The sequence below is a fragment of the Pocillopora verrucosa genome, chromosome 8 (genome assembly GCF_036669915.1).
Source record: "Pocillopora verrucosa isolate sample1 chromosome 8, ASM3666991v2, whole genome shotgun sequence".
NCBI lineage: Eukaryota > Metazoa > Cnidaria > Anthozoa > Scleractinia > Pocilloporidae > Pocillopora > Pocillopora verrucosa.
Genome location: NC_089319.1, coordinates 11,819,819 through 11,841,659, shown reverse-complemented (window position 1 = coordinate 11,841,659; position 21,841 = coordinate 11,819,819). Strand labels below are relative to the sequence as shown.

At 36.3% G+C, this 21,841-nt stretch overlaps 2 protein-coding genes, 1 long non-coding RNA gene and 1 pseudogene across 4 annotated transcripts; all 4 read left to right on the top strand.

The window, feature by feature from the left end:
- Positions 1-770: 770 nt before the first annotated feature.
- LOC131780410 (uncharacterized) lies at positions 771-4,436 on the top strand (annotated as a pseudogene).
- Positions 4,437-8,837: 4,401 nt separating this feature from the next.
- On the top strand, positions 8,838-14,116 carry LOC131780416 (uncharacterized). Of its 2 annotated transcripts, XM_066171382.1 has the most exons (5): positions 8,838-9,041; positions 10,226-10,367; positions 12,839-12,941; positions 13,358-13,447; positions 13,895-14,116. In XM_066171382.1, the coding sequence occupies exons 3-5, from the start codon at positions 12,933-12,935 to the stop codon at positions 14,093-14,095; spliced, it is 300 nt and encodes a 99-aa protein (XP_066027479.1). In that variant the 5' UTR covers positions 8,838-9,041; positions 10,226-10,367; positions 12,839-12,932; the 3' UTR covers positions 14,096-14,116. The 2 variants fall into 2 exon arrangements, with proteins under 2 accessions (XP_066027479.1, XP_066027478.1); XM_066171381.1 differs by lacking the exons at positions 8,838-9,041; positions 10,226-10,367 and adding an exon at positions 10,588-10,767.
- Positions 14,117-14,307: 191 nt separating this feature from the next.
- LOC136283109 (uncharacterized) lies at positions 14,308-18,132 on the top strand. The gene is made up of 3 exons (XM_066171380.1): positions 14,308-14,440; positions 15,027-15,198; positions 15,483-18,132. The coding sequence occupies exons 1-3, from the start codon at positions 14,336-14,338 to the stop codon at positions 15,680-15,682; spliced, it is 477 nt and encodes a 158-aa protein (XP_066027477.1). The 5' UTR covers positions 14,308-14,335; the 3' UTR covers positions 15,683-18,132.
- Positions 18,133-20,027: 1,895 nt separating this feature from the next.
- LOC131780411 (uncharacterized) lies at positions 20,028-21,306 on the top strand. The gene is made up of 3 exons (XR_010718544.1): positions 20,028-20,137; positions 20,568-20,714; positions 21,190-21,306. It is a non-coding gene; the product is annotated as an uncharacterized lncRNA (long non-coding RNA).
- Positions 21,307-21,841: the final 535 nt, after the last annotated feature.

Sequence of the window (21,841 nt, the reverse complement as noted above, 5' to 3'; positions counted from 1 at the left end):
ATTTTCTGTGGAAGAACTCTAACTTATCATTGTTCGCGAAAGTAATTAGAATTCTTATATGTTCTCTGTTTCTAAGTCATTGTACTCATTTTAAGAATAATTTGAAATGAAGTGGTGGCTCAGTGTCACCTTTATCCGACCGCTGTTTGTGTTTTGTACTTTAGAGTTGATAACCAGTTATCTGTGTTTTAAAAGTTTATTAAAAGTCTATTCTACGTTGAAAAGGAGTTTTCCAAAATAACTTCAAGATATTATTAAATTTGAACAAAACCTTCAAATTCTAGAAATGCAGTAGTGGGTTAAACAGCAGAAACGGAAAAAAACTTTTCAAGGGCGACTGAATATTCTAAGATATATGAATTAAATTTACATGACTTCGTGTCCAAGAATAACCATTGAATTTCCCGTTTCCCTCCTGCTGAAGCTAATTAGAGCAACTCCTACTTCCCGGTTTAAAATCGCGTGTTTTGTACGATGGAATGTGAATGATGCACTAACATAAGATGCCAGAAACAACTGTAAACAATCACCGAAGTCACAACACAGCAATAGTTAAGTTAATCCATCAGTTAATCGTAAAAAAATGCCGTACGCAGCAGACACTTCTGATATTTCTTTTCCACACTCCCTGATATTTCCTGAAAATCTAAAATGAATTATCAAGAATAAAATGTACCTCTCGCTGAAACATAAAATTCAAATATGCATTAATAATGCATATATATGCATAGCATTAAGTACGGCATAAAAAGAAGCAAAGCACGTCCAAGTTACAGTGCACGTCACACTTCAGTCAAAGAGAGACGAGCAACACCAAGAAGAAAATAGACGGAGTAAACCAAACAAAACTGAGCCCAGAAGAAAACAATTATGCTCGCTGTAAGTGGACAGGCACTGTTTAAGTTTAGATATTGCCTAGTTATAATTGCATGCACTACACAAACAGTTGAAACAGATTTCTAGAACTGATGTATTGATCAAGTCCTTTTTTAGTCAACTGTGTATCTGTATTTTACTGAATATTTTCACCATTATTATGATTGACATTTAACTGCATCTTTATTTCTAAACTTTGATTATTGAATGTCGGCTAAGTTACATAGAAAGAATTTAAAGGATGTCTCCCATTTTTCCCAACGCAACATCATCTTGTTGGCAACAGTTTTTATAGAAGTAAAAATTTTGAAACTTGAAGTAAGATAAAATTTTATGAGTTGACTAAGGGCTCATGTTTTCAGTGATTAGAAGAAATTAATTAATGACAATCTCTATGTATTTTGTTGGTTCTTTGTAGAAACCAGCCCTGGTACTCCTGGTGCTTGTCGCCACAGCAAACTGGACATCTGCAAGTCCCGTCCGTTCCGCTCGCTCTCCTTCCGAGAAGGTAAATTAATTATTTCCTCTCAATCCAATAATCAGTAACAAAAGGCTCAGCAGTAATTCATCTTGCATGCCATAAAGAACTTGCCTTTTTTTCCTTCTCTGTCTTCTTTTACCGTCATTCTCTAATTACCTCTCGCTCGTATAATTTTTGGAAACAAATAAAACGTTTCAAAACCAATTACTGAAATAGCTGGATTTAAAATTTAAGCTTCACTGCATTTATAAATGCATCTTTCATTAGAGATACAAATCTCTTTGCTTGCCACAATGTTGTAATTAAACTTCACTCAGACCGACGCATTATCGCGATTCCTGTCGTCCTTGCTAGCTACATTCTACGTAAATATTTTTACGACTTATCTCAACAAACCTGTAAAAAATTCAAATGTCAGCGCACAGTTCTGAAAATAAGAAGACACCGCATTTTCTATTTCACAGGTTGTGGGTTATAAAGTTCAAATCAGCGAGACTGGGACAGAGTACAACGAGACCATCGAAGTGGACACGGAAAAACAAACTGAACTGTTTAAAGTTCCTGCTCATAATGACGTGGACGAAAGCAATATTTTGCACGACTTTAAGACGGTAAGTCTGTTTTAGCGTCAAGCGGTGTAAAAACAGTAGGATTTATCCAATCGTCAATCAAACCTAAAAATGTGCTTAATCAGTTCAAACCCAACTGACTCATCATAAAGCACAATCTTTTTATCGTGTTTCAAGCATAGCAAGTCTTGATTATAACTCTTTAAGCCAACTGGGACAACGCTGAACATGATCAGCTATCCTTTAATAGACAAAGCTAGACCAGACAAAGGGGACATATTCATTACACTTACAAATTTATGTTTTCGTGTAAATGAAATATCAGTGTTTAAACAACATTGGGATTATCGAAAAAAAATTCCTCTTTTATCATAAAACAGAATATGACTATGATGCTGTTGCCGGAAAAAAAGATATGCTACCTAATGCCACTGACAGAAGAGGTGCCAACACCGGCAAAACTCGAGAGTGATCTTGACCGGACAGAGGTAAGGACATGTTCCTTTCTTCAGAAAAACGACTCCAAGAGACTGTTTTCAAAACATTATTAGATGGCAAAGAAATAAAACGGTCACAAAATTCCCTAATCTTTCATTTTTTAGTAAAAAACACAACTGCTGTTAAGTCTTTATTTGCTAACTATTTGCTATAATCATCGATCGAGGTGCTGCCACTTAAATGTCTCGCATCTCGATCTTGGATCATTATAAGAAGCTGGGAACATTTTGGAAACTTAACCAGGTATCCCAGTCTATTGTTGAGAAACCAATAAAAAATTCAAGAGGAGAAATATGTGGGTACGGGTTTCAATAGTTTTGTCCTGGCGGCTGGCTTACCAAAGAATACAATGTACTGATATGTGAACATTGTGGGATACGCATAGTTTCTCTTTCACCGAAAGACACGTTGCTGAAAAATTCTAAAACAATTCGTTAATTATCAATTAGGAATTGTCCTGATTGCTAGCTGACTAGTGCACCGATTGGTGAGAAGTACAAGAGACGCATGATTTCTCTTTTGCTTAGGGATAGCTGAAAGTACTAAGAAATCTTTTCCTGTTTTGCAGGAATAAGACAAGGACAAGACCAAAATTATTGAAAGCAAGTGGACAGTGGACGATGAGATGGCTGATCGGTCTGAACTTAGCGAGGAGTTGGCAAACTTTTGTCCACAATACCCGATTTATCAGGTGAAAATAATGGATGACTCATTGACTTCAACAAGGGTTGAGACAGAAGGTGAGTGAGAAATGCGTATACCTAAAAAAAAAGGAAGCTAAATGGCGTTCGCGCTTTCCTTTTGACTTTTATTAATTTACGGAGAGAACCCATACGAAGCTGTCCCGTGAAAGAATTAAAGAATGAAAAATATTGAGACACCTGGTGAATCTTGAAGGTGATAGAAATTTCTAAAATATCTAGATGTCGTAAGTTCCTGCAGGAAATTAATTGAGGTATTTCTCTCAATGTTTTGCTCTTGTTTTGCAAACTTTACATCGCTGTGACCCATTTAATGCAGTTGTGTCTTTTCTTTTTGCAACAGGAACGCAACATCGCAGTCGTCGACATGCGAGATCATTTCGGCCAATTCACCCTTGCAATCTGTGCGCAGGTGGAAAAGGCACCGTTACTTACTGGGATAAGTGTTGGTGTTCCAATAGTGGAGGATACTGGAAAATTGAAACCAAGGTAGCTTCGCGCACATGCGTTACGATCCGGGAGTGTTTTTTGTGGTTTTGTAGGTTAAAGCACCACGTTCGCTATGTATATTGTTCCCAATATGTTTGCCGACGTCCAACATACTATAGGCCACGCCCATATTATGGGCGAAACACACCTACCGATATGTAGGTATCTTCACCGTGTTGAAGACAAAATGTTAACGGAAATCAGGTGTTTATTATATCATAAACAGTTAACGCTTTTTTTCATTTGTTACCCTCAAGATAAGCAGTAATAATTGAACCCATAGTAGCTCTTTCTTTTTTACATTTTTAAGTTAGTGTCGTCAGTAGTCCAGCTTTTAGTGAGATGTGTTCTCGGCGCCGCTGTGGTGTTGCTCATACTTCGAATTCCATAGACACCGTTTTAATTAGAAGTACAATTTTGAATAGAGAGAAATTCACCGTTTCCCATGCATGAGATAGTATTTTCAATTAGCAATGTAGTTTAAATCTGTATTGACTGTAACTCATAGTATCAGGAGTCTTAGGAAGCCAAGGCTGAGAAGCAAGAATATTTTAGCACTGCAGACATTCAGTTCAGAGTATGGTTTTTATTTTAAGTCCTTTTGTTTTTTAGTCTAATTTGTTACAATATATTAGCTTATTACAGCAGCTACATCGTTAGAAATGATACATAATGTCATGTTAAGGGTTTTTATAACAATGATTTCATATCTTTGTTTTAATTGCTGAGTATGATTTCAATAAACAAGCAAGCTTTTAAGTTTTACAAAGGTATCACTTGTTGTTGTTATCGATTAATGATACCACCCTAAAAATTGTAATCAGAAATACACGCTATCTAGGTTCTTTTTTCTCCTCGTAGTTTAATATTTAGTATGATTATTTATGTCTTTCAAGTGAGTCGATGTAAGAGGTGTGAAACACAGGTGTCAAAGTTTATGATCACAAATGAATTTATTCCATAGCCAGGTGGGCACTGTTATCTAAATAGTAAACAATCAAATGCAAAGATACACGTTAATTGAGCATAAACCCATTCACTTATGAAGATAAGATCAAGGGCGCTAAGCCTGTGTACTTATTAGGTCAAAGCTTTTTATAACCAAAATACAAAATTGACGGAATTCTCGCGTTGTATTATAAAATTCCACAATCACATTGACAAACTTGTAGGAACCCATGAAAACTGTTATATCCCCCGAGATGTTCTCAGTGCAAGCCATAGTCGCTAAGTAGGGATATTCAAAATGAAATTTTCGGTGGTTAGGATTTTCCTTTCCTTTCCGTTGTAAGCATTGAAAGGAAGCAATATAGAGAGACAAAGTTTCAAAGACTGAGTAAAACTATGAGAAAAGACACCTGTTGGCTGAGACAGGTAGCAATTAGTGTAATCAAATAAAAACAAGGAAAGTAAGCATAGATTGCCCTCTGGGATAAAGTGTGTTTATGTCGTAAACAGTTCAGTCCAGTGCATTCAGTTCACTATATCGGCACTCTATTCTACGTCGAAAAGGAGTTTTTCAGCATAACTTCAAGATGTAATTAAAATTTGAACAAAACCTCCAAATTCTAGAAATGCAGTAGTGGGTTAAACAGCAGAAACGATAAAAAAAGCTGTCAAGGGCGACTGAATATTCCAAGATATATGAATTAAATTAACAAGATTTCATGTCCAAGAATAACCATTGAATTTCCCGTTTCCCTCATGCTGAAGCGAATTAGAGCAACTCTTACATCCCGGTTTAGAATCACGTGTGTTGTACGATGGAAGGTGCATGATGCACTAACATAAGATGCCAGAAACAACTGGAAACAATCACCGAAGTCACAACACAGTATCTGTTAAATTAACCCACCAGTTAATCGAAAAAAATACCTTATGCAGCAAACACTTCTGATATTTCTTTTCCACGCACCCTGATATTTCTTCGAAATCTAAAATGAATTATCAAGAATACAATGTACCCCTCGCTGAAACATAAAATTAAAATATGCATTAGTAATGCATATGCATAGCATTAAGTACGGCATAGAAAGATAATTGTATGCACCACACAAACAATTGAAACAGGTTTCTAGAACTGATCTATATTGTTCATTTAAATTTTTCGTGTATCTGGATTTTACTGAATATTGTCATCTTTATGATGATTGACTTTCAACTGCATCATTATTTCTAAAATTTGTTTATTGTATGTCGGCAAAATTACACAGAAAGAATCTAGAGGTTGTCTCCCGTTTTTCCTAACATGGCATTATCTTGTTGGCAACAGTTTTTATTAAAGTAAAAATTTTAAAACTAGAAGGTAAATGAACTTTTATGAGTTGACTAAGGGCTTCATCTCGTGTTTTTCAGTGATTAGAAGAAATTAATAACAGTAATTAATGACAATCTCTATGTATTTTGTTCGTTCTTTGTAGAAACCAGCCCTCGTATTCCTGCTGCTTGTTGTCACAGCAAACTGGACATCTGCAAGTTACATGAAATTTTATGAGTTGACTAAGGGCTTCAATTCGTGTTTTTCAGTGATTAGAAGAAATTAATAAAAGTAATTAATGACGATCTCTATGTATTTTGTTAGTTCTTTGTAGAAACCAGCCTTCCTATTCCTACTGCTTGTTGCCACAGCAAACTGGACATCTCCGCTCGCTCCCCTTCTGGGAAGGTAAATTGTTTCCTCTCAATCCAATAATTAGCAACAAAAGGCTCAGAAGTAATTTATCTTGCATACCATAAAGAGCTTGCGTTTTTTTTTTCCTTTTCTGTCTTTTACCGTCACTTTCTGATTACTTCTCGCTCGTATAATTTCTGGAAATAACTAAAACGTTTCAAAACTAATTATTAAAAAACTGGATTTAAAATTTAAGCTTCACTGCATTTATAGATGCATCTTTCATGAGATATAAATCTCTTTGCTTGCCACAATGTTCAATGTGTAATAAAACTTGCCTTAGACCGTTGCCTTATCGCGATTCCTGTCGTCCTTGCTGGCTACATTCTTCGTAAATATTATTACGACTTATCTCAACAAACCTGTCAAAATTCAAAGATCAGCGTACCTCCGCTCTAATTTGAGCATTTTCTATTTCTCAGGTTGTGGATTATAAACTTCAAATCAGCGAGACTGGGACAGAGTACAACTAGACAATCGAGGTTGACACGGAGAAGCAAACTGAACTGTTTAAAGTTCCTGCTCATAATGACGTGGACGAAAGCAATATTTTGCACGACTTTAAGACGGTAAGTCTATTTGTTTTAGCGACAAGCGGTGTAAAAACGTCAGGATCTATCCAATCGTCAATCAAACCTAAAAAATGTGCTTAATCAGTTCAAACCCAACTGACTCATCATAAAGCACAATCTTTTTATCGTGTTTCAAGCATAGCAAGTCTTGATTAGAACTCTTTAAGCCAACTGGGACAACGCTGAACATGAGCAGCTACCCTTTACTAGACAAGACAAAGGGGACATATTCATCATGCTTACAAATTTATGTTTTCGTGTAAATAAAATACAATAGCAAGTCTTGATTATAACTCGATTATAACTCGATTATAACGTAGAAAAAGCCGACTCAAGATGCAGTTAGCATTAAACAACCTTGCTGCCAGGAGAAGACGAGTTTTGAATTTGGCTTGGACAGGTATATTTTGTGGTTTTAAAACGGGTCGGATAGAACGGCACTGTCGATCCGAATACAAATACATGTAAAGATCGACGTTTGAACTAGGCCTAAGGCCTAGTTCAAACGTCGATCTTTACATGTACCGAACCTAACGTTTCTATTAAGTACATGTAAAGATCGACGTTTGAATCAATTAGGATCGGCAGATTTGTATTCGGATCGACAGTGCCGTTCTATCCGACTCGGCTAGTCGGATAGAACGGTAAAAGATCGGCATTGATTCATACGTCGTACTTTACATGTACCGAACTTAATGCATACATTATACATACGTTAAAATAATTATGTTTTACCCACAATTCAAGAAAGTTCACTTACGTGCCATGCGCGAAAGCCTTCGAACCATTCAAACAATATGGCGGGAAAGGAGGAAGGCTCGTGCTCCTCTTGTTTTAAATTGATAATTGTTGCAAACATTTTCCCACCAGCCAGAATTTCTTTTCAGTCGACGACACGAACGAACTGGACGAGGAACTGTGATGTTCCTTTGGGAAATAAGCAATAATAGAAGGCAAGCCAAATCCAAAACTCGTCTTCTCCTGGCAGCAAGGTTGTTTAATGCTAACTGCATCTTGAGTCGCCTTTTTTTACCCTCCTTAATCGCATTTGCAAGAAAAACAAGCTCTTCATTTCCACAAGTTGTGCTTCCCGCATTTTTTTCTGCCATTTTGGTAGGCATTAACCGCTGACTACAATGGAGTTATGTTCAGTTTTGCAATTAGGATCGACTAAATTCGGATTGACGTTTGAATCAACTGCCGCTCTTAATTATTCGAGTCGACCCAAATTGCAATTAGGTTCGGTACATGTAAAGATCGACGTTTGAACTAGGCCTTAGTGTCGTTAATAGTCTAGCTTTTAGTGAGATGTGGTCTCGGCGCCGTTGTTGCGTTGCTCATATTTCGAATTCGATAGACACCGTTTTACTGAAAGTAACAATTTTGAATAGAGAGAAATTCACCGTTTCCCATGCATGAGATCGTATTTTCAATTAGCAATGTAGTTGAAATCTGTACTGACTGAAGCTGATAGTATCAGGAGTCTAAGGAAGCCAAGGCTGAGAAGCAAAAATAGTTTAGCACTACAGACATTTAGTCCCGAGGTTGGTTTTTATTTTAAGTCCTTTTGTTTTTAATATCATTTTTTTTACAATAATTTTGCTTATTACAGCAACTACATCGTTAGAAATGATACGTAATGTCACGTAATGTCATGTTAAGGGTTTTTATACTAATGATTTCATATCTTTTTTTTTAATACTGCTGAGTGTGATTTCAATAAAAAGCAAGCTTTTAAGTTTCACAAAGGTATCACTTGCTGTTGTTATCGAGTAATGAGGGGGCTTGATACCACCCTTGACTTAATCTGCATTTTGCTCAAACGTTTTCCTCTATTTTCATAACAGAGGAAGGTCCCTTTAACTTTTGATTGGTAAGGAGGTTTCACTTCTTCGTAGAGTGATCTCCCTCGTAACGTGAACCAAAATGACTCTTTGTGAAAAGAGAAATCATGTTATTACTTGTTAGTAATGTACATGAAAAAAGCATCACACAAAGTCGAGACAAACGAAATTTTGACAGCGCGAGTATTATTGGTTTAGCTTTCCCGAAAGTCTCATTGTTTTGGAATCACTGAGAAGTTCAGAAAAAAGAGCTTCAAAAATATCAGCCCACAGTCACACCACCAATCTTCGCCACTTTCTGATCACACTGAGAACCTGGACATAGATGGAGATAGATAAGGTGATTATGAAAATATTCAAATCTGCAGCCTCCTAAGGCTGAATAGGCCATTTTACAGTAGTGTACTTAATTGCCAAGCCTTTGATTTGGAGTGAGGCTGAAGGTGACCTTGTTGTGATAGAGAGAAGTATATAGTTAGCATGATAACAAAGAAACTTGCATTTGAAAAGCAGCAAGGTTTGTATCATAACAAGGTCACCCTTAGCCTCACTCCTGTTCAAAGGCCTGGCAACCTAGCACACATCTGTAAAATGGACTATTGCATGATTTTACAAAAAGTTAAAGTTACATACACATATGTAAAATAACAATTTCATTTGTTATAAAATGACTGTATAGAAAAAACTACGTATAAAAGTTTTACCAATTGGACATAGATTGAACAAATGTGTTCGTGTAACGATTAGTGCGCATTCTCGGCAACATAAAATTGCCCTAGTTTATGAAATTGTATCTGCTAATGTTCCGAGGTGGCACAGTATTATAAGATAAGACTAAAACAAATAGTTTATAACACTTTAGATTATAAACAATAGTCTACAATCTTTTCTTAGAAACACCGATTCAAGCAGCTTTTGTGATGAATACAATTTTGGACCGTGTGTAACAAAACAGATTTAAAAGATGTTTACGCTTTGGCTATTTTTTTCGCGATTTCGGAATAGTTTGCAGTTGTTACCGATGTTTTTATGTTAGCCAACACCTTTCATGACAAAAATTGGTGCTTTTACAAGGACATGTTTGTCAAACTTCGAATTCCCTATTTTAGTTTTTATTCGAGCTAATTGCATTCGTTTCATCAAGAGATTATAGATTTTTATCGGAATCCCATATTTCGGGTAACATGCGCATTGGTAAGCGTCAGCAAAATCGTGCGTCTAAATTTTTTTTGGATCTATATTTTTCATTCATATTTCTTAGAAAATTCATTCATCCTTGACCAGTTTTTATGTGTTTGTTCTTCCTTGTAAACTTGATAATGAGGTTCTTCAATCAGCTTTATTCATTCCTTGATAAGACACTAAAAAACTCCTTTTAAACAGAAACTGGAACATCAAATTCGTTCATTGAATGGTTTGCAGCTGTTTGCAACATCTACACACCTAATCCTCGTAGGAATTCTATTCTTAACTTCCTTGTTCCTTCCTTAGATATCTTGTCACACTAATTAATTTTTGTTTCAGACAACAAGGTGGATTTTTTCAGAGTTGATATTTGGCCTTTGACACTTTGTTAAAACCTCAAAGTATTCCGCGCGCAGGATGTGGTGAAATCAAACATCTCATTATCTGTGCTCAGCAACCATAACATCTCCATGGATTTTGGGTTTGTAACAGCTTTCTTTTGGTTTTAAATGTTTCTAAAATATCTTGCTGCAAAGTGGAACTTGTGTTAATTTCTGTTGTCTCCAGAAAGACCCTTTAACACTCATCTTCGGCTCGTTTTTAATTCAATTTCGTTACTGGGTTTACGCTCAGTGAACAGGTATCTTGGCATTCAAATGCTAATGATCGATAATGATTCCAAAACTTATCAAATTCAAGTGTCATTTTCAATGCTTCGGTGTTTCAGCAATCACGGAACACTGATGTCTGAGGCATTCTCTGACAATTAGTTTTCAAGAATTAAGTTTATATGAAACTGAAAATTCGAAATACGTCAGCACCAGGAGAAATGATTGGTTACCAAACAAACAGGGAATAACAAGGAAGTTTTAAGATCCAAGGTAAGTGTCTCCTAAAATCGGGAAGAAAGTGCAAGAGATAGACAATACAGCAAAGCAGAAATAATTTTAATATAGCAAAAGTAAACTGCTTTAACAATTCACAGTGTCTTTCAATTAATTTATACAAGTCTTGATGTATACTTCAAGCCTAAAAGCCTGCAACAAAGTATCCCCCAAGAAAATGACGAAATACTATCAAGTTCCTTGCTCGCTGAAAGCAAGGCAAATATCACGCAACGTATCGCGAGAATGATGGCGGCCATGTTAACTGATTCCTGAGTAATAATTATGGGTACGCGCAACACTGCAAATGTTTTGTAGAGAAATACTTTCATTCACTGTCTAATCGTGTTAAGACTTACTTCTGTTTTTCTGAAGATAACATAATTATTTTTCATTTTCCGTGGAAAAACTCTAATTTGTCATTGTTCGTAAACTTCATTGGAATTTCCTATGTGCTCTCTGTTTCTAGGTCATTGTACTCATTTTAAGAATTATTTGAAGTGAAGTGGTAGCTCAGTGTCACCTTTATCCGACCGCTGTTTGTGTTTTGTACTTTAGAGTTGATAACCAGTAATCTGTGTTTTAAAAGTTTACTCGCCATCTCCTTTCTGTAGATCAAAGGTTGTAAGAGATGAATATTTTCCGTCGGTTGAAATAAATGTCAATGTTTTCTCTGAGCTTTATGTAATCAAAAATACACGCTATCTAGGTTCTTTTTCTCCTCGTCGTTTAATATTTAGTATGATTATTTTGTCTTTCAAGTGAGTCGATGTAAGTCAGCAATCACGGTATTTCCCAAACATTTGCAGTGAATGACAGTATTTATTTTCTTTACTTATGCTTATGTAAGGAATCAAGCATGTTTGGTAATCTTTCCAGGATATTTTGTAGAATGGTAAACTCGCTCTTGATAAACAAGGAAATTGCGATATTAAAATGGTTGGTAGTAAATGAAATCTACAATAGGAGTTTTATTGTCATACAGGTTCGGTTACGCTCTTTCGCAGGCCCCACAGAAAGGACGTGGGCACTTTTGAAATTGTTTATTTCTATTTTACAGTATTTCTACCCTGTCTCTATCGTTCTTCGTGATTTTCTTCCTGCTTTAGAGGACAATAACCTTGAATCATTACTTCCTTGTCAGTCCTTACTTATGTGATAGGAAAACACCTCTTTATTCTCGTGGTTTAATATTGACTTAAGGTTTGGATACAAACGTAAGTCAAACCTTGAACATCTACTTTTTCGCGATTGGTGAAACACAGATGTGAAAGTTTATAATCACAAATGAATTTATTCCATAGCCAGGCGGGCATTGATATCTAAAGAGTAAACAATCGAATGCAAAGATACACGTTAGTTGAGCGTAAACCCATTCACTTATGAAGATAAGATCAAAGGCGCCTAGCATGTGTACCCAGTGGGTCAAAGCTGTAAAACCAAAATACAAATTTGACGGCATTCTCGCGTTGCATTATAAAATTCCACAATCATATTAACAAACTTGTAGGAACCCATGAAAACTGTTACATCCACCAAGATGTTCTCAATGCAAGCCCTATTCACTAAGTAGGGATATTCAAATGAAATTTTCAGTGGTTAGGATTTTCTTTTGAGCTGTAAGTATTTTAAAGGAAGTAATATTCAGAGACAAAGTTTCAAAGACTGAGTAAAACTATGAGAAAAGACACCTGTTGGCTGAGGTAGTGATTAGTGTAATTACATAAAAACAAGGAAGTTAAGCATAGATTGTCCCCTGGGATAAAGTGTGTTTATGTTGTAAACAGTTCAGTGCAGTACATTCAGTTCACAATATTGGCACTCTATTCTACATCGAAAAGAAGTTTTCCAGCATAACTTCAAGATATAATTGAATTTGAACAAAACCTCCAAATTCTAGAAATGCAGCAGTGGGTTAAACAGCAGAAACAATAAAAAAAAACTTGTCAAGGGCGACTGAATATTCCAAGATACATGAATTAAATTTACATGACTTCGTGTCCAAGAATAACCATTGAATTTCCCTCATGCTGAAGCGAATTAGAGCAACTCTTACATCCCGGTTTAGAATCACATCAACTTCAGTCAAAGAGAGACGAGCAACACCAAGAAGAAAATTGACGGAGTAAACCAAACAAAACTGAGCCCAGAAGAAAACAATTATGCTCGCTGTAAGTGGACAGGCACTGTTTAAGTTTAGATATTGCCTAGTTATAATTGCATGCACTACACAAACAGTTGAAACAGATTTCTAGAACTGATGTATTGATCCAGGCCTTTTTTTAGTCAACTGTGTATCTGTATTTTACTGAATATTATCATCATTATTATGATTGACTTTCAACTGCATCTTTATTTCTAAACTTTGATTATTGAATGTCGGCTAAGTTACATAGAAAGAATCTAAAGGATGTCTCCCATTTTTCCCAACGCAACATCATCTTGTTGGCAACAGTTTTTATCGAAGTAAAAATTTTGAAACTTGAAGTAAGATGAAATTTTATGAGTTGACTAAGGGCTCATGTTTTCAGTGATTAGAAGAAATTAATTAATGACAATCTCTATGTATTTTGTTCGTTCTTCGTAGAAACCAGCCCTGGTACTCCTGGTGCTTGTTGCCACAGCAAACTGGACATCTGCAAGTCCCGTCCGTTCCGCTCGCTCTCCTTCCGAGAAGGTAAATTAATTATTTCCTCTCAATCCAATAATCAGTAACAAAAGGCTCAGCAGTAATTCATCTTGCATGCCATAAAGAACTTGCCTTTTTTTCCTTCTCTGTCTTCTTTTACCGTCATTTTCTAATTACCTCTCGCTCGTATAATTTTTGGAAACAAATATAACGTTTCAAAACCAATTACTGAAATAACTGGATTTAAAATTTAAGCTTCACTGCATTTATAAATGCATCTTTCATTAGAGATACAAATCTCTTTGCTTGCCACAATGTTGTAAATAAACTTCACTCAGACCGACGCGTTATCGCGATTCCTGTCGTCCTTGCTAGCTACATTCTACGTAAATATTTTTACGACTTATCTCAACAAACCTGTCAAAATTCAAAGGTCAGCGCACCGTTCTGAAAATAAGAAGACACCGCTCTAATTTGGCATTTTCTATTTCACAGGTTGTGGGTTATAAAGTTCAAATCAGCGAGACTGGGACAGAGTACAACGAGACCATCGAAGTGGACACGGGAAAACAAACTGAACTGTTTAAAGTTCCTGCTCATAAGTCTGTTTTAGCATCAAGCGGTGTAAAAACAGTAGGATTTATCCAATCGTCAATCAAACCTAAAAATGTGCTTAATCAGTTCAAACCCAACTGACTCATCATAAAGCACAATCTTTTTGTCGTGTTTCAAGCATAGCAAGTCTTGATTATAACTCTTTAAGCCAACGGGGACAACGCTGAACATGATCAGCTATCCTTTACTAGACAAAGCTAGACCAGACAAAGGGGACATATTCATTATGCTTACAAATTTATGTTTTCGTGTAAATGAAATACCAGTGTTTAAACAACATTGGGATTATCGAAAAATTCCTCTTTTATCGTAAAACAGAATATGACTATGATGCTGTTGCCGGAAAAAAAGATATGCTACCTAATGCCACTGACAGAAGAGGTGCCAACACCGGCAAAACTCGAGAGTGATCTTGACCGGACAGAGGTAAGGACATGTTCCTTTCTTCAGACAAACGACTCCAAGAGACTGTTTTCAAAACATTATTAGATGGCAAAGAAACAAAACGGTCACAAAATTCCCTAATCTTTCATTTTTTAGTAAAAAACACAGCTGCTGTTAAGTCTTTATTTGCTAACTATTTGCTATAATCATCGATCGAGGTGCTGCCACTTAAATGTCTCGCATCTAGATCTTGGATCATTATAAGAAGCTGGAAACATTTTGGAAACTTAACCAGGTATCCCAGTCTATTGTTGAGAAACCAATAAAAAATTCAAGAGGAGAAATATGTGGGTACGGGTTTCAATAGTTTTGTCCTGGCGGCTGGCTGACCAAAGAATACATTGTACTGATATGTGGACACTGTGGGATACGCATAGTTTCTCTTTTACAGAAAGACACGTTGCTGAAAAATTCTAAAACATCTCGTTGCCGTTTTACAAGAATTAGGAATTGTCCTGATTGCTAGCTGACTAGTGCACCGATTGGTGAGAAGTACAAGAGACACATGATTTCTCTTTTGCTTAGGGATAGCTGAAAAATACTAAGATATCTTTTTCCTGTTTTGCAGGAATTAGACAAGGACAAGACCAAAATTATTGAAAGCAAGTGGACAGTGGACGATGAGATGGCTGATCGGTCTGAACTGAGCGAGGAGTTGGCAAACTTTTGTCCACAATACCCGATTTATCAGGTGAAAATAATGGACGACTCATTGACTTCAACAAGGGTTGAGACAGAAGGTGAGTGAGAAATGCGTATACCTAAAAAAAAAAGAAGCTAAATGACTTTTATTAATTTACGGAGAGAACCCATACGAAGCTGTCTCGTGAAAGAATTAAAGAATGAAAAATATTGAGACACCTGGTGAATCTTGAAGGTGATAGAAATTTCTAAAATATCTAGATGTCGTAAGTTCCTGCAGGAAATTAATTGAGGTATTTCTCTCAATGTTTTGCTCTTGTTTTGCAAACTTTAAATCGCTGTGACACATTTGATGCAGTTGTGTCTTTTCTTTTTGCAACAGGAACGCAACATCGCAGTCGTCGACGTGCGAGATCATTTCCGCCAATTCACCCATGCAATCTGTGCGCAGGTGGAAAAGGCACCGTTACTTACTGGGATAAGTGTTGGTGTTCCAATAGTGGAGGATACTGGAAAATTGAAACCAAGATAGCTTCGCGTACATGCGTTACGATCCGGGAGTGTTTTTTAGTGGTTTTGTAGGTTAAAGCACCACGTTCGCTATGTATATTGTTCCCAATATGTTTGCCAACGTCCAACATACTATAGGCCACGCCCATATTATGGGCGAAACACACCTACCGATATGTAGGTTTATTGTTTTTTTAGAGGGCACGGTAACGAATCTTGCAATCTGATTGGTTCTTTACCCGGTCAGTATTTTCCTATCTCTGCCCACGGGCCACGGTAACGCTTTCGTGAGTCTCCGAGTACCTCCCAACTTTCGTTGTCATTTTTCATAAATATACCTCGTTTTCCGGCTGGGCAGTATTTTAAGCAAACACGTCGGTCACTACCTCAAGCCGATAAATAACTGATGAATCCTCTCTTTTCTCTCTATCAAATCACTTTGGTTGACAGAAAAATATTTGTTTCAGAATGAATTTGTATAAACAATAGTGTCATTACGTTGGTTGACAAGCGGCCTAAAAACCGTCTGCAATTAATTTTAATCGTTCACAAAAAGTACCCAGAAAGTTGAAACGTGAGGTATTTGGTTACAGTTAAACTGAACGATGGAACTTTCATTCATTTAATATCTGAATTTTCTCGAGCAATTTGTTCATAGTGAAAGAGCGAGCGAAGTTTTAATTTAAGTTCTACAACAAATATACGCTCCTGGTGAGTCTTCCCAATTCCGTTCAATTTGGACATTTGTACCTTAAATTGCACAACAGAAATTGAAGGAATTTTTTGAGAAAAGGCCGCATTACATTCCCTTGTGTCTCGTTGGAGTGTGCCGTTCGAATTTAGTTTTTGTGAAGGAAAGATCAGAGTTAAACACGCCATTACAGCAAACAAACGAGCAAACTCTCACAACTTCAAAATAAAAAAAATTGAATTTACTCACAATTACTTTCCTCTCCGTTTACATAATGAACAGAGGTAAATCTTCGTACATGAATAATTGGTCGATGAGAGTGAATAATACTTTCCGTTAGATCATTAACTGATTTTGAAGAAAACATTGTCGTGACAGTCCATGCCAAACTAGTTCTGTTGGTTTTCAAATGTTCCTACGCTTTTTTTTTTCTTGCGCGCTCTCTAATTGACAGGTGTCAGATTGTGACAGATACTTGTAAAAATAATGTTTCAAAGTTTGTTTGGAAGCCTTTTAAATCACCTTTATCGATACGGAAATGAAAATGTTTCGCTGAGGCATCTATCTTAAATTTGCATCACCTCTATTTTAACTACCATTTACTCACTCAAAAATTGTTCAGTTTATGGAAGATCTTGCCGTATTTACGTCCATAAATCATTCGGGTTCTTTCGGAAAGAATTTCGTCAAGTTTAAAAACAATAAATATGTTATTTACCGGCTAAGGGTCGGTCCGTATGGTGAAAAACTGTGACCTCGGTCTTGAAAATGCTGCCCTCGGCCTACGGCCTCGGGCAGTATTTTCAAGACCTCGGTCACAGTTTTTCACCATACGGACCTCCCAGCCGGCAAATAACATATATATCTTCACCGTGTTGAAGACAAAATGTTAACGGAAATCAGGTGTTTATTATATCATAAACAGTTAACGCTTTTTTCATTTGTTACCCTCAAGATAAGCAGTAATAATTGAACCCATAGTAGCTCTTTCTTTTTTACATTTTTAAGTTAGTGTCGTTAGTAGTCCAGCTTTTAGTGAGATGTGTTCTCGGCGCCGCTGTGGCGTTGCTCATACTTCGAATTCCATAGACACCGTTTTAATTAGAAGTACAATTTTGAATAGAGAGAAATTCACTGTTTCCCATGCATGAGATAGTATTTTCAATTAGCAATGTAGCTTAAATCTGTACCGACTGTAGCTGATTGTATCAGGAGTCTTAGGAAGCCAAGGCTGAGAAGCAAAAATATTTTAGCACTGCAGACATTCAGTCCAGAGGTTGGTCCTTTTGTTTTTTAGTCTAATTTGTTACAATATATTAGCTTATTACAGCAGCTACATCGTTAGAAATGATACATAATGTCATGTTAAGGGTTTTTATAACAATGATTTCATATCTTTGTTTTAATTGCTGAGTATGATTTCAATAAACAAACAAGCTTTTAAGTTTTACAAAGGTATCACTTATTGTTGTTATCGATTAATGATACCACCCTAAAAATTGTAATCAGAAATACACGCTATCTAGGTTCTTTTTTCTCTTCGTCTTTTAATATTTAGTATGATTATTTTATGTCTTTCAAGTGAGTCGATGAAAGTCAGCAATCACGGCATTTCGCAAACATTTGCAGTGTAAGACAGCATTGATTTTCTTTACTTATGCTTGTGTAAGGAATCAAGCATGTTTGGTAATCTTTCCCAGATATTTTGTAGAGTGGTAAACTCGCTCTTGATAAACATGGAAATTGCGGTATTAAAATTGGTTGGTTGTAAATTAAATCTACAAAAAGGAGTTTAGTTGTTACAAAGGTTCGGTTGCACTTCATTCGCAGGCCCCACGGAAAGGACGTGGGCACTTTTCAAATTGTTTATTTCTACTTTACAGTATTTCTACCCTGTCTCTATCGTTCTTCATGATTATCTTCCTGCTTTAGAGGAAAATAACCTTGAATCATTACTTCCTTGTCAGTTCTTACTTATTTGATAATAAAACACCTCTTTATTCTCGTGGTTTAAAGTTGACTTATGTCTTGAATGCAAACGTAGGGCAAAACTTGAACATCTACTTTTTCGCGATTGGTGAAACACAGGTGTCAAAGTTTATGATCACAAATGAATTTATTCCATAGCCAGGTGGGCACTGTTATCTAAATAGTAAACAATCAAATGCAAAGATACACGTTAATTGAGCATAAACCCATTCACTTATGAAGATAAGATCAAGGGCGCTAAGCCTGTGTACCCAGTGGGTCAAAGCTTTTTATAACCAAAATACAAAATTGACGCAATTCTCGCGTTGTATTATAAAATTCAACAATCACATTGACAAACTTGTAGGAACCCATGAAAACTGTTATATCCCCCGAGATGTTCTCAGTGCAAGCCACACTCGCTAAGTAGGGATATTCAAAATGAAATTTCAGTGGTTAGGATTTTCCTATTACGTTGTAAGCATTGAAAGGAAGCAATATAGAGAGACAAAGTTGCAAAGACTGAGTAAAACTATGAGAAAAGACACCTGTTGGCTGAGACAGGTAGCAATTAGTGTAATCAAATAAAAACAAGGAAGTTAAGCATGGATTACCCCCTCGGATAAAGTGTGTTTATGTTGTAAACAGTTCAGTACAGTGCATTCAGTTCACTATATCGGCACTCTATTCTACGTCGAAAAGGAGTTTTTCAGCATAACTTCAAGATATAATTAAATTTGAACAAAACCTCCAAATTCTAGAAATGCAGTAGTGGGTTAAACAGCAGAAACGATAAAAAAAGCTGTCAAGGGCGACTGAATATTCCAAGATATATGAATTAAATTTACAAGATTTCATGTCCAAGAATAACCATTGAATTTCCCGTTTCCCTCATGCTGAAGCGAATTAGAGCAACTCTTACATCCCGGTTTAGAATCACGTGTTTTGCACGATAGAAGGTGAATGATGCACTAACATAAGATGCCAGAAACAACTGTAAACAATCACCGAAGTCACAACACAGTATCTGTTAAATTAACCCACCAGTTAATCGAAAAAAATACCTTATGTTGCAAACACTTCTGATATTTCTTTTCCACGCACCCTGATATTTCCTCGAAATCTAAAATGAATTATCAAGAATACAATGTACCCCTCGCTGAAACATAAAATTCAAATATGCATTAATAATGCATATGCATAGCATTAAGTACGGCATAAAAAGAAGCAAAGCACGTCCAAGTTACAGTACACATCGACTTCAGTCAAAGAGAGACGAGCAACACCAAGAAGAAAATTGACGGAGTACACCAAACAAAACTGAGCCCAGAAGAAAACAATTATGCTCGCTGTAAGTGGACAGGCACTGTTTAAATTTAGGTATAGCCTAGTTATAATTGCATGCACCACACAAACAATTGAAACAGGTTTCTAAAACTGATCTATATTGTTCATTTAAATTTTTCGTGTATCTGGATTTTACTGAATATTGTCATCTTTATGATGATTGACTTTCAACTGCATCTTTATTTCTAAAATTTGATTATTGTATGTCGGCAAAATTACACAGAAAGAATCTAGAGGTTGTCTCCCGTTTTTCCTAACATAGCATCATCTTGTTGGCAACTGTTTTTATTAAAGTAAAAATTTTGAAACAACAAGTTACATGAAATTTTATGAGTTGACTAAGGGCTTCAATTCGTGTTTTTCAGTGATTAGAAGAAATTAATAAAATTAATTAATGACGATCTCTATGTATTTTGTTCGTTCTTTGTAGAAACCAGCCTTCCTATTCCTACCGCTTGTGTGCCACAGTAAACTGGACATCTGCAAGTCCCTTCGGTTCCGCTCGCTCCCCTTCTGGGAAGGTAAATTGTTTCCTCTCAATCCAATAATTAGCAACAAAAGGCTCAGAAGTAATTTATCTTGCATGCTATAAAGAGCTTGCGTTTTTTTTTTTCCTTTTCTGTCTTTTACCGTCACTTTCTGATTACTTCTCGCTCGTATAATTTCTGGAAATAACTAAAACGTTTCAAAACTAGTTATTGAAATAACTGGATTTAAAATTTAAGCTTCACTGCATTTATAGATGCATCTTTCATAAGATGTAAATCTCTTTGCTTGCCACAATGTTCAATGTGTAATAAAACTTGCCTTAGACCGTTGCCTTATCGCGATTCCTGTCGTCCTTGCTGGCTACATTCTTCGTAAATATTATTACGACTTATCTCAACAAACCTGTCAAAATTCAAAGATCAGCGTACCTCCGCTCTAATTTGAGCATTTTTTATTTCACAGGTTGTGGATTATAAACTTCAAATCAGCGAGACTGGGACAGAGTACAACGAGACAATCGAGGTTGACACGGAGAAGCAAACTGAACTGTTTAAAGTTCCTGCTCATAATGACGTGGACGAAAGCAATATTTTGCACGACTTTAAGACGGTAAGTCTATTTGTTTTAGCGTCAAGCGGTGTAAAAACGTCAGGATCTATCCAATCGTCAATCAAACCTAAAAAATGTGCTTAATCAGTTCAAACCCAACTGACTCATCATAAAGCACAATCTTTTTATCGTGTTTCAAGCATAGCAAGTCTTGATCAGAACTCTTTAAGCCAACTGGGACAACGCTGAACATGATCAGCTACCCTTTACTAGACAAGACAAAGGGGACATATTCATCATGCTTACAAATTTATGTTTTCGTGTAAATAAAATACAATAGCAAGTCTTGATTATAACTCTTTAAGCCAACTGGGACAACGCTAAACATGATCAGCTACCCTTTACTAGACAAAGCTAGACCAGACAAAGGGGACATATTCATTATGCTTACAAATTTATGTTTTCGTGTAAATAAAATACCAGTGTTTAAACAACATTGGGATTATCGAAAAATTCCTCTTTTATCATAAAACAGAATATGACTATGATGCTGTTGCCGGAAAAAAAGATTTGCTATCTTATGCCACTGTCATAAGAGGTGCCGACACCAGCAAAACTCGAGAGTGATCTTGATTAGACACGATCCTTTTTCAGACAAACAATTTGAGGTGAGCTCTGTCGACTACGAGAAACTGTTTCTGAAACATTATTTGATGGCAAAGAAGTAAAATCTTTCATCTTTTAGTAAGAAACACAACTGCTGTCTTCTTTTGTGAGTGCAAAAACCTAATTAAGTCTTTATTTGCTAACTACTCGCTACAATCGTCATTCGAGTGCTGCCACTTAAATGTCACACATCTCGGATCATTATAAGAAGCTGGGAACATTTTGGAAACTTAACAAGATATCCCAGTCAATTGTTAAGAAACCAGTAAGTGATTCAAGAGGAGAAATATGTGGGTATGGGTTTCAATAGTTTTGTCCTGGCGGCTGGCTGACCCAAGAATACAGTGTACTGATATGTGAACACTGTGGGATACGCATAGCTCCTCTAAACTGAGATTGCTGAGGAATTCTAAAACATCTCGTTGCCGTTTTACAGGAATTAGAAATTGTCCTGGTTGCTACCTGACTAGTGCACTGAGTACAGGAGACGCATGATTTCTCTTTTGCATTGGGATGGCTGA